Source organism: Hyla sarda, chromosome 2 (assembly GCF_029499605.1).
Source record: "Hyla sarda isolate aHylSar1 chromosome 2, aHylSar1.hap1, whole genome shotgun sequence".
Lineage (NCBI taxonomy): Eukaryota > Metazoa > Chordata > Amphibia > Anura > Hylidae > Hyla > Hyla sarda.
Genome location: NC_079190.1, coordinates 260,071,170 through 260,083,587, shown reverse-complemented (window position 1 = coordinate 260,083,587; position 12,418 = coordinate 260,071,170). Strand labels below are relative to the sequence as shown.

The following is a 12,418-nucleotide window of genomic DNA, read 5'->3' as shown; positions in this document are numbered from 1 at the left end:
TGATCGTGATCAGTCCCTCCCCCAATGACAGAGGCATTCTGTCACCATCTCTGTACAGCTCCAATAGGTCCAGAGCAATTAGGTCCCACTGGTCCCTAAATGATCTAGCACCAGAGTGCAACCTCAACCGTTAGGGGAGCATCCATCCCCTCTTTATCTGCAGGATCAAAGGTGTTATTTATACCTGACAGAAACTTGCCCTGATCGGTGGTCTTCAGAGAGTAGAGGTTGCTGTTGAAGTCTTCGACAGCTCCTATTTCTCTCACTTTTTCCGAAGTGATGTTTCCAGTTGCATCTCACAGCTTGGTCAAGGGCATGTGGTGGGCGTGGACATTCCTGAAAAAGACCTTTGGCAGGGAGGAAAGCCAGAACCCAGTACTGTCTAAAGCCTAAGGGCCTTGTGGTCAGAGAAGGAGTAACCATGTTATCAATCTGGAGTAACTGTCTGACATGTGAACAGAAAATCAAGATGAGACTGCCACCACCAGACCAATAGGAGGGTTCTGGGCAGATAAATGTAGGACCTGGAAGAAAGCAAAGCATCCTGTAGCATATAAATATCGCAATTCCCCAAATTGTTTAAGCAGGAAGGTTGGCTGGATTTCCAGGGGTGCAGCCTGGCCACATAGGTCGATTAACTGTCTTTTTTTGGACAGCCCTTGGATTCGTGCCCTGTCACATGACAAATCCTGCAGGCCGTCTCTGTACGAACAGGTGTTTTGGGGTTGTAGCCCCTCATCAGGAAAGAGCGCTGGCTGGCTGCAAAGACCTATAATTGTGGGAACAAAGAAGTAATGTTTCTCCTTGAAGAGAGCGTCATTCAACCTTCACTGAGAACTCTGGTAAGAAGGATATGCAAAGCAGCTCACTGGTGCCACTACTTAGAGGTAGCTATAGGCCTATTTGCAGCCAGCCAGCAGCCTGATTTGTGCTTGTAACGGCCAGAAACCCCAAAACAGCGGTCTATAAATGGATAAAATCACCAGTCATGGTTTAGGACTTCTTAGGAGTCTGATACTGACTTGAAGGGAAATCTACCTCCAAAAGGTGAACTCAGAGATCTGCTTTGCATATCCATCCTCAGAATTTCTAGTGAAGCATGAATGGATTATACACTCACTCACCATGTTATTAGGACCACCTTGCTAGTACCTGGTTGGACCCTTTTTGCCTTCAGAACTGCCTTCATTTTCATACTTTTTACAAGGTGCTGGAAACATTCCTCAAAGATTTGGTCCATTTGGACCTGATGGCATCATGCAGTTACTGCAGATTTGTTAGCTGCAAAACCATAATGAGGATCCTCCAATTCCAACACAACCCAAAGGTGATCTTATTGGATTGAGATCTGGTGACTGTGAAGGCCATTGGAGTACTCATTGTCATCTTCAAGAAACCAGTTTGAGATCATGTGATATTGTGCATTTACTTGCTGGAGTAGCCATCAGAAGATGGAAACACTCTGGTCATAAAAGGATGGACAAGGTCAGCAAGAATACTTAGGCTGTTGCGTTAAATGATGCTAAATTGGTACTAAGGGGCCCAAATTGTGCCAAGAAAATGTCCACCACACCACGACACCAGCCTGGACCATGGATCAATACAAGGCAGGCTAGATTCATGTTTTTATGTTGTTCATTCCAAATCCTGGCACTGCCATCTGAATGTCATAATTGGAATCAAGACTCATCAGATCGGATAACGTTCTTCCAGTCTTGTATTATCCAATTTTGGAGAGCCTATGCAAATTGTAGTCTATGCAAATTGTTTCCTGTTCTTAGCTGATAAGAGTTGCACCTGATGTGATCTTCTGCTGCTTTAGCCTATCTGCTTCAAGGTTCAACATGTTGTACATTCAGAGATGCTATTCTGCATACCTTGGTTTTAACGGGTTGTTATTGGAGTAGCTGTTGCCTTTCTGTCATTTTGAAACAGTCTAAATATTCTCTTTTGACATCAAAATGGCATTTTCGTCAAAGTTTATATGTACCTCCCTTGCTTTCCGCCGGGCTCCGGTGTCAGATGCTCCCATCTGCGGCTGCTGACGCTTGGCATCTCGTAGCTGCAAATCGTAGCATCTGCAACTGACGTAGCATGTTGTGCTATTCTTGTCTATCGCTGGCTGCAGCAGTGTCCCACCTTATCCAGTGATTGGCTAAACAGCACTGTGTGCTACGTCAGCTGCAGACACTACGATCTGCAGCTATGAGAATCCAAATGTCAGCAGCCGTAGATGGGACCATCTGACACCGGAGCCCAGCAGAGGGCAAGGGAGGAACTTATAAGTTTTACTTCTGAAGAGCCAAATAGATGCATAATGAACCAAAAGAAACCAGTTTTGACCTGTAATGCTTTGTCTTTTTCAGAATGAAAATCCAGGTCCTGGATCGTACAATGTCGGAAAGGGACCAAATACATACAGTGTTTCACATTCAAGTAAAGGGACAGGTGGATTTCCATCAAAGGTAAAAAAAAGAGAGATCCCCAGCAGCGGGACCACTACGATCAGAGATCTTTATCTTATCTGATAAGATGTATTAGGGCTGGAGTACCCTTTCAATTTAATGGCCTAGATAAATAAAAAACTGTTTTGACTATAGTAACCAATCACAGCTCAGCATTCATATCTGATTGGTTGCTATGGGCAATATAATCACGTAATGTAAATGCCAGCTCTTTGTTAATGTATAGCACAAAGTTAAAGGGAATCAGATATAAAATCATGTTTTCCTTCCAAGCTTAGGTGTCATAGAGGCCATTCAGAGCTGCAGCATTCCTGCCTTCACCCTCTCCAACTCCTCCCTGCTCTGCATAATTGATGTACAGGGCCCTGTGCTGAAAGCCATGCAGGGAGGCTTTGGGATTAAGGAGATGTGCATGGTGCAGCTCAGCCTGGCTTGTTTGGCATTTAACCCCATGTATGTCGCTGTGCCCCAGTACTTGGTGCACAGTGACGTACATGTATAGCACAGGGTTCTGCTATCACTGTTTTTCCCGACACAGTGATCAAAACCAGCTGGCTGCTGTTATCAGCAGCAAGGACCTCATGGGCTATTTCCTTTAGGGGAAGGGAAAACATGTTTTCAGAACATTGAAAACATAACAAATAATACCTGTCTATCAGACAGGAAAGAGCACAGTGGAGTGCCAGCCCCCTGTCACTTACTGGACTTTGTTCATGCCTGTGCTATTTGCCATGTTTCTATAAAAAGGAAATAACATTTTCTCATGAAGTATATTACATAGGTTAATGTTTTGCTAAGATGTACAACATAATTTTTTTTTGAATCTGACAGTGCTTAAAATACTATATGTTATCTGGCTGTGCTGTGTGCAGAATCCTCAGTCTATTCCATAAGATGAGCTTTACACTGTCTCATACTCATAAGAGCTGACATGGAGAAGCCTATTAAAAAATGTGTATATTTTTGCTGTCCCTGCAGCCATTGCCTGTGTGTTTCTGTGAGGAGACAAATTATAGGAAGTGAGGGCAGGATTCAGCCTATTGTGTGAGCCGGAGCAGTGTCACAGGGCTTCAGTGCACAGAGCCCTGCTTGTCCTCAGGGCACAGAGCCCTGCTTGTCCTCAGTGCACAGAACCCTGCTTGTCCTCAGTGTACAAAACCCTGCTTGTCCTCAGTGCACAGAGCCCTGCTTGTCCTCAGTGCACAGAGCCCTGCTTGTCCTCAGTGCTCAGAACCCTGCTTGTCCTCAGTGCTCAGAACCCTGCTTGTCCTCAGTGCACAGAGCCCTGCTTGTCCTCAGTGCTCAGAACCCTGCTTGTCCTCAGTGCTCAGAACCTTGCTTGTCTTCAGTGCTCAGAACCCTGCTTGTCCACCCACACTTCCTGTATCTTGTATTTCCTGTACTAGGCAATAGCTGTTGGACAAAATATACACATTTTTTTTAACCAATGTATATTGCAAATATACTTACAGTCATGGCCGTAAATGTTGGCACCCCTGAAAATGTTCAAGAGAGTTAAGTGTTTCTCACAGAAAAGAATAACAGTAACACATGTTTTGCTATACACCTGTTTATTCCCTTTGTGTGTATTGGAACTAAACCAAAAAAGGGAGGAAAACAAGCTAATTGGACATAATGTCACAACAAACTCCAAAAATGGTCTGGACAAAATGATTGACACCCTTTCAAAATTGTGGAAAAAGAAGATTGTTTCAAGCATGTGATATGCCTTTAAACTCACCTGAGGTAAGTAACAAATGTGGGCAATATTATAATCACACCTGAAAGCAGATAAAAAGGAGAGAAGTTCACTTAGTCTTTGCATTTTGTGTCTGTGTGTGCCACACTAAGCATGGACAACAGAAAGAGGAGAAGAGAACTGTCTGAGGACTTGAGAACTAAAATTGTGAAAAATTTCAAACAATCTCAAGGTTACAAGTCCATCTCCAGAGATTTAGATTTGCCTTTGTGTGCAACATTATCAAGAAGTTTGCAACCCATGGCACTGTAGCTAATCTGCCTGGGCGTGGATGGAAGAGAAAAATTGATGAAAGGTGTCAATGCAGGATAGTCCGGATGGTGGATAAGCACCCCCAAACAAGTTCCAAAGATATTCAAGATGTCCTGCAAGCTCAGGGAGCGTCAGTGTCAGCACGAACTATCTGTCATCATTTAAATGAAATGCTATGGCAGGAGACCTAGGAGGACCCCACTGCTGACAAAGAGACATAAAAAATCAAGATGACATTTTGCCAAAATGAACTTGAGTAAGCCAAAATCCTTCTGGGAAAACATCTTGTGGACAGATCAGACCAAGATAGAGCTTTTTGGTAAAGCACATCATTGGGTGCCTTGAATGTGTGCAAGGCATCATAAAATCTGAAGATTACCAATGGATTTCGCACTGTACAGCCCAGTGTCAGAAAGCTGGGTTTGCATCCGAGATCTTGGGTCTTCCAGCAGGACAATGACCCCAAACATACGTAAAAAAGCACCCAGAAATGGATGACAACAAAGCGCTGGAGAGTTCTGAAGTGGCCAGCAATGAGTCCAGATCTATATCCCATTGAACACCTGTGGAGAGATATTAATATTGCTGTTGGGTAAAGGCGCCCTTCCAATAAGAGAGACCTGGAGCAGTTTGCAAAGGAAGAGTGGTCCAACATTCCGGCTGAGAGGTGTAAGAAGCTTATTAATGGTTATAGGAAGCGACTGATTTCAGTTATTTTTTCCAAAGGGGGTGCAACCAAATATTAAAGCGCAACTGTCATGAGTTTTTAGCCCCCCCCATACTACTACAATGTTGTTATAGATGTCCATAACATGAGTGTAACCATACCTTTTATGGCTTTTCTTCTTTCTTTTATAACTTATAAAATACATTTATCCAGCAGTCTGGCACAGTCGGATAGGCGTGGCTTGGGGTTCGCAAAGCCCTGCCGCCACCACACCTATCCTCTCCTTTCAGCACTGGGATCGCTGTGTAGTAAGACGCAGCGCATGCGCCCCTCCCTTCCTCTACTACTGCACTCTGTCAATGCAGGACGGTGGCGCGCGCACATCAGGAGGGGCGCATGCGCTGTGGATACGTTTTGTCTTACTACACAGCGATCCCAGCACTGAAAGGAGAGGGTAGGCATGACGGTGGCGGGGCTTTGCGAACCCCAAGCCACGCCTATCCGACTGTGCCAGACTGCTGGATAAATGTACTTTATCAGTTATAAAAGAAGGAGGAAAACCCATAAAGGTATGGTTACACTCATGGAATCAAGTAAACGACATTTTTCGAATGGCATGTAAAAAACTTAGATATGGGAAATGTTTTACCTGAATATGGATGTGTAATCGTACTGCCTCGTAATACATTACTACACTGAGAACATGTCAAGCACGGAAAAGTGCCTGTTTTTTTGAGTGTGGAGAAAAGCCTGTCTGCTTTTTTTGTTACTGCCAGCATCAGCCCTAATTAACTTATCTTTTAAATTCGGCGCTCTTTTATTACAAATTAGGGGGCTCAGCTGAACTCCTCTATATCAGGATATGATCTCTCAAGAATCTGCCAGTGGTCTCTCACAATTTTATCAACTTTGTACATCAGAGGATGAAAGTTCCTCACGAAAGGGATCGTTTTTGCCGTTCAATCTCGTTGATTTCTCTCTATCTGATCTAGGACTGAGCCCCCCTAATTTGTAATAAAAGAGCGCCGAATTTAAAAGATAAGTTAATTAGGGCTGATGCTGGCAGTAACAAAAAAAGCAGACAGGCTTTTCTCCACACTCAAAAAACAGCCACTTTTCTGTGCTTGAAATGTTCTCAGTGTAGTAATGTATTACGAGGCAATACGATTACACATCCATATTGAGGTAAAACATTTCCCATATCTAAGTTTTTTTACATGCCATTTGAAAAATGTCGTTTACTTGATTAAGTGTCCGTGCGGTCTCCTATAGGTTGGGGAAACAACCCAGCGTGTAGGAGACCGCATAAATAGACATAAATCTAACATTCGGTGCAACAACTTACTTCTCCCGATTCCACATCATTTTAAGGAGAAGGGTCATACTATAGCTCAATTGAAATATCAAGTGATAGATGTGGTTGTCCCTCCCAGACGGGGCGGGGATATCAGAAAGCTGCTTGCACGCACATAGATACATAGATTAGACACGTTAGAACCACGGGGTCTAAATCGGGAATATGAATTGTCCAGACTATTATACTGAACCATTACAGTATATGCATATGTAATCACTTACATTCTCTCTTTTTCATTTCCGTAGCTGCAGCGGCCGATGTTAAAACTCTGCCTTTCTTACTACTGTTGTGTTTATGTTTTCATTCATAAAATAGTGATCACGTTTGTTACGTATTTACATTGACGGGGGAGGTCCGGTTTGAAGTGATGACGTTCATTGTACCTGTCGGATACATATATAATACGTCCTTATCCCATGTATTGGTTATGCAGTTGAAAATGGCTGTTGTAAAGCCGGAACACGTGCTGCGTTTTATGTTCTGTTTATGCATTAAATAAACGAAAAACTTCAAGCATCATTTGAGTGCCGGGATCTCCTTCCCTTCATTGGATCACCTGTCCCTGGCACCTATTCACACAGTGCCGACCTGCCTACACGTGCTATTGTGATATGTGGACTGCATATGAAACTGCATAAGCATATCAACAGGGAAGAAGGAGCCAAGATTGGCATATGACCAATATGTGACACATCAACTAAAACAGTATACACAAAAGCATTAAAGGGGTATTCCAGGCCAAAACCTTTTTTTATATATCAACTGGCTCCGGAAAGTTAAACAGATTTGTAAATTACTTTGATTAAAAAATCTTAATCCTTGCAATAGTTATTAGCTTCTGAAGTTGAGTTGTTTTTTTTCTGTCTAAATGCTTTCTGATGACTCACGTCCCAGGAGTTGTGCAGTTCCTATGGGGATATTCTCCCATCATGCACAGCTCCCAGGACATGACATCATCATTGAGCAGAAAACATTGACAGAAAACTTCAGAAGCTAATAACTATTGGAAGGATTAAGATTTTTTAATAGAAGTAATTTACAAATCTGTTTAACTTTCCGGAGCCAGTTGATATATATAAAAAAAAGTTTTTGCCTGGAATACCCCTTTAACCCCTTAACGACGCAGGACGTATATTTACGTCCTGCGCCGGCTCCCGCGATATGAAGCGGGATCGCGCCGCGATCCCGCATCATATCGCGTCGGTCCCGGCGCTAATCAACGGCCGGGACCCGCGGCTAATCCCACACATCGCCGATCGCGGCGATGTGCGGTATTAACCCTTTAGAAGCGGCGGTCAAAGCTGACCGCCGCTTCTAAAGTGAAAGTGAAAGTGACCCGGCTGCTCAGTCGGGCTGTTCGGGACCGCCGCGGTGAAATCGCGGCGTCCCGAACAGCTGATCGGACACCGGGAGGGCTCTTACCTGCCTCCCCGGTGTCCGATCGACGAATGACTGCTCCGTGCCTGAGATCCAGGCAGGAGCAGTCAAGCGCCGATAATGCTGATCACAGGCGTGTTAATGCACGCCAGTGATCAGCATTAGAGATCAGTGTGTGCAGTGTTATAGGTCCCTATGGGACCTATAACACTGCAAAAAAAATGTAAAAAAAAAAAGTGTTAATAAAGGTCATTTAACCCCTTCCCTAATAAAAGTTTGAATCACCCCCCTTTTCCCATAAAAAAAATAAAACAGTGTAAAAAAAATAAAAAATAAACATATGTGGTATCGCCACGTGCGTAAATGTCCGAACTATAAAAATATATCATGAATTAAGCCGTACGGTCAATGGCGTACGTGCAAAAAAATTCCAAAGTCCAAAAAAGCGTATTTTGGTCACTTTTTATATCATTAAAAAATGAATAAAAAGTGATCAAAAAGTCCGATCAAAACAAAAATCATACCGATAAAAACTTCAGATCACGGCGCAAAAAATGAGTCCTCATACCACCCCATACGTGGAAAAATAAAAAAGTTATAGGGGTCGGAAGATGACATTTTTAAACGTATAAATTTTCCTGCATGTAGTTATGATTTTTTCCAGAAGTGCGACAAAATCAAACCTATATAAGTAGGGTATCATTTTAACCGTATGGACCTACAGAATAAAGATAAGGTGTAATTTTTACCGAAATATGCACTGCGTAGAAACGAAAGCCCCCAAAAGTTACAAAATGGCGTTTTTTCTTCAATTTCATCGCACAATGATTTTTTTTTCCGTTTCGCCGTGCATTTTTGGGTAAAATGACTAATGTCACTGCAAAGTAGAATTGGCGACGCAAAAAATAAGCCATAATATGGATTTTTAGGTGGAAAATTGAAAGGGTTATGATTTTTAAAAGGTAAGGAGGAAAAAACGAAAGTGCAAAAACGGAAAAACCCTGAGTCCTTAAGGGGTTAACATTATTCTTTAATTATTGCCTATGCATTACTTAGAAAGAAGAATGCTGGAGTGCTTCTTTAAGATTTCACTTGATTTGACAGTCCCCAAATTTTAGCTGCTTTCACCTTCACATATTTCCATATCTCCATAATGGAATATTGTTGCAAACACTTTGGACCTCCACCCTTTTAATACAATGTTGTCTACATTGTTCATCTTGACAAAACATTTGTTGACATTTGATAAACATATATATCTTTAAATAATCCATTCTGTTGCTTTAGGTACCTAGAACTTCTCGTAATAGAGCTGTTCGTTCTCCAGCTCCTAATTCTTATAATATACAAGGTTCAGTGTTTTCAAAGAAGGATTTTAGCAAGAGTTACTCCAGCATGTTTCATCAGCCTATTGCTGTCAAGGTGGAGAATACAAAACATAAGATGCCAGCTCCAAATCAGTACAATGTAAGTACAACAGTGCAGGTACAATTTTATAAAATACACAGCTATGTAACTAACTGTATGAAATGCATATCAGTATCCTTATTAGGGTATGTTCACTTGGGCAATAAAAGCCTTAACCCCTTAAGGACCAGGCCATTTTATACCTTAAGGACCGGAGCGTTTTTTGCAATTCTGACCACTGTCACTTTAAACATTAATAACTCTGGAATGCTTTTAGTTATCATTCTGATTCCGAGATTTTTTTTTCGTGACATATTCTACTTTAACTTAGTGGTAAAATTTTATAGTAACTTGCATCCTTTCTTGGTGAAAAAGCCCAAAATTTGATGAAAAAAATGAAAATTTTGAATTTTTCTAACTTTGAAGCTCTCTGCTTATAAGGAAAATGGATATTCAAAATAAAACAATTTTTGGGTTCACATATACAATATGTCTACTTTATGTTTGCATCATAAAATTTATGAGTTTTTACTTTTGGAAGACACCAGAGGGCTTCAAAGTTCAGCAGCAATTTGGAAATTTTTCACAAAATTTTCAAACTCGCTATTTTTCATGGACCAGTTCAGGTTTGAAGTGTATTTGAAGGGTCTTCATATTAGAAATACCCCATAAATGACCCCATTATAAAAACTACACCCCCCAAAGTATTCAAAATGACATTCAATAAGTGTATTAACCCTTTAGGTGTTTCACAGGAATAGCAGAAAAGTGAAGGAGAAAATTCACAATCTTCATTTTTTACACTCGCATGTTCTTGTAGACCCAATTTTAGAATTTTTGCAAGGGGTAAAAAGGAGAAAATGTTTACTTGTATTTGAAACCCAATTTCTCTCGAGTAAGCACATACCTCATATGTCTATGTTAATTGTTCGGCGGGCGCAGTAGAGGGCTCAGAAGGGAAGGAGCGTCAAATGGTTTTTGGGGGGCATGTCACCTTTAGGAAGCCCCTATGGTGCCAGGACAGCAAAAAAAAAAAACACATGGCATACCATTTTGGAAACTAGACCCCTCAGGGAACGTAACAAGGGGTAAAGTGAACCTTAATACCCCACAGGTGATTCACGACTTTTGCATATGTAAAAAAAAAAAAAAATGTTTTACCTAAAATGCTTGGTTTTCCAAAAATGTTACATTTTTAAAAAGGATAATAGCAGAAAATACCCCCCAAAATTTGAAGCCCAATTTCTCCCGATTCAGAAAACACCCCATATGGGGGTGAAAAGTGCTCTGCTGGCGCACTACAGGTCTCAGAAGAGAAGGAGTCACATTTGGCTTTTTGAAAGCAAATTTTGCTCTGGGGCATGCCGCATTTAGGAAGCCCCTATGGTGCCAGAACCGCAAAAAAAAAACACATGGCATACCATTTTGGAAACCAGACCCCTCGGGGAACGTAAAAAGGGGTAAAGTGAACCTTAATACCCTACAGGTGTTTCACGACTTTTGCATATGTTAAAAAAAATAAATTTTTTACCTAAAATGCTTGGTTTCCCAAAATTTTTAAATTTTTAAAAAAGGGTAATAGCAGAAAATACCCCCCATAATTTGTAACACAATTTCTCCCAAGTACGGCGATACCCCATTTGTGACCCTAAACTGTTGCCTTGAAATACGACAGGGCTCCAAAGTGAGAGCGCCATGCGCATTTGAGGCCTAAATTAGGGATTGCATAGGGGTGGACATAGGGGTATTCTACGCCAGTGATTTCCAAATAGGGTGCCTCCAGCTGTTGTAAAAGTCCCAGCATGCCTGGACAGTCAGTGGCTATCTGGTAGTACTGGGAGTAGTTGTTTTGCAACAGCTGGAGGCTCCGTTTTGGAAACAGTGGCGTACCAGACGTTTTTCATTTTTATTGGGGAGGGGAGGGGGCTGTGTAGGGGTATGTGTATATGTAGTGTTTTTTACTTTTTATTTTATTGTGTGTTAGTGTAGCGTAGTGTTTTTAGGGTACAGTCGCACGGGCGGGGGGTTCACAGTAGTTTCTCGCTGGCAGTTTGAGCAGCGGCAGAAAATTTGCCTCAGCTCAAACTTGCAGCCGGATACTTACTGTAATCCTCCGCCCATGTGAGTGTACCCTGTACGTTCACATTGGGGGGGGGGGGGGAAATCCAGCTGTTGCAAAACTACAACTCCCAGCATGTACGGTCTATCAGTGCATGCTGGGAGTTGTAGTTTTGCAACAGCTGGAGGCTCCGTTTTGGAAACGGTGGCGTACCAGACGTTTTTCATTTTTATTGGGGAGGGGAGGGGGGCTGTGTAGGGGTATGTGTATATGTAGTGTTTTTTTACTTTTTATTTTATTGTGTGTTAGTGTAGTGTTTTTAGGGTACAGTCGCACGGGCGGGGGTTTCACAGTAGTTTCTCGCTGGCAGCTTGAGCTGCAGCAGAAAATTTGCTGCAGCTCAAACTTGCAGCCGGATACTTACTGTAATCCTCCGCCCATGTGAGTGTACCCTGTACATTCACATTGGGGGGGGGGGGGGGGGGACATCCAGCTGTTGCAAAACTACAACTCCCAGCATGTACGGTCTATCAGTGCATGCTGGGAGTTGTAGTTTTGCCACAGCTGGAGACACACAGGTTGTGAAACACCGAGTTTGACAACAAACTCAGTGTTTTGCAACCAGTGTGCCTTCAGCTGTTGCAAAAGCTACAACCCCCAGCATGTACGGACAGCGGAAGGGCATGCTGGGTGTTGTAGTTATGCAACAGCCGGAGGCATACTACTTTGGCTGGGGATGCTGGGGATTGTAGTTATGCAACAGCTGGAGACACACTGATTTGCTACTTAACTCAGTGTGCCTTCAGCTGTTGCAAAACTACAACTCTCAGCAGTCACCGACAGCCAACGGGCATGCTGGGAGTTGTAGTTATGCAACCAGCAGATGCACCACTACAACTCTCAGCATGCCCTTAAGCTGTTTGTGCAAGCTGGGAGTTGTAGTTACACAACAGCTGAAGGTACACTTTTCCATAGAAAGAATGTGCCTCCAGCTGTTGCAAAACCATAAGTCCCAGCATGCCCATAAGTGCATGCTGGGAGTTGTGGTGGTCTGCCTCCTCCTGTTGCATAACTA

The 12,418-nt window shown here is 42.6% G+C and overlaps 1 protein-coding gene across 4 annotated transcripts in view; it reads left to right on the top strand.

Annotated features, from left to right (window-relative positions):
* STPG1 (sperm tail PG-rich repeat containing 1) overlaps window positions 1-12,418 on the top strand; it is a 102,415-nt gene that overhangs the window by 43,353 nt on the left and 46,644 nt on the right. For all 4 annotated transcript variants that reach the window (XM_056557053.1, XM_056557054.1, XM_056557051.1 and 1 more), the window contains 2 exons: window positions 2,367-2,465; window positions 9,165-9,344. In XM_056557053.1, the coding sequence (XP_056413028.1) occupies window positions 2,367-2,465; window positions 9,165-9,344 (279 nt within the window). The remainder of the gene's footprint in view (window positions 1-2,366; window positions 2,466-9,164; window positions 9,345-12,418) is intronic.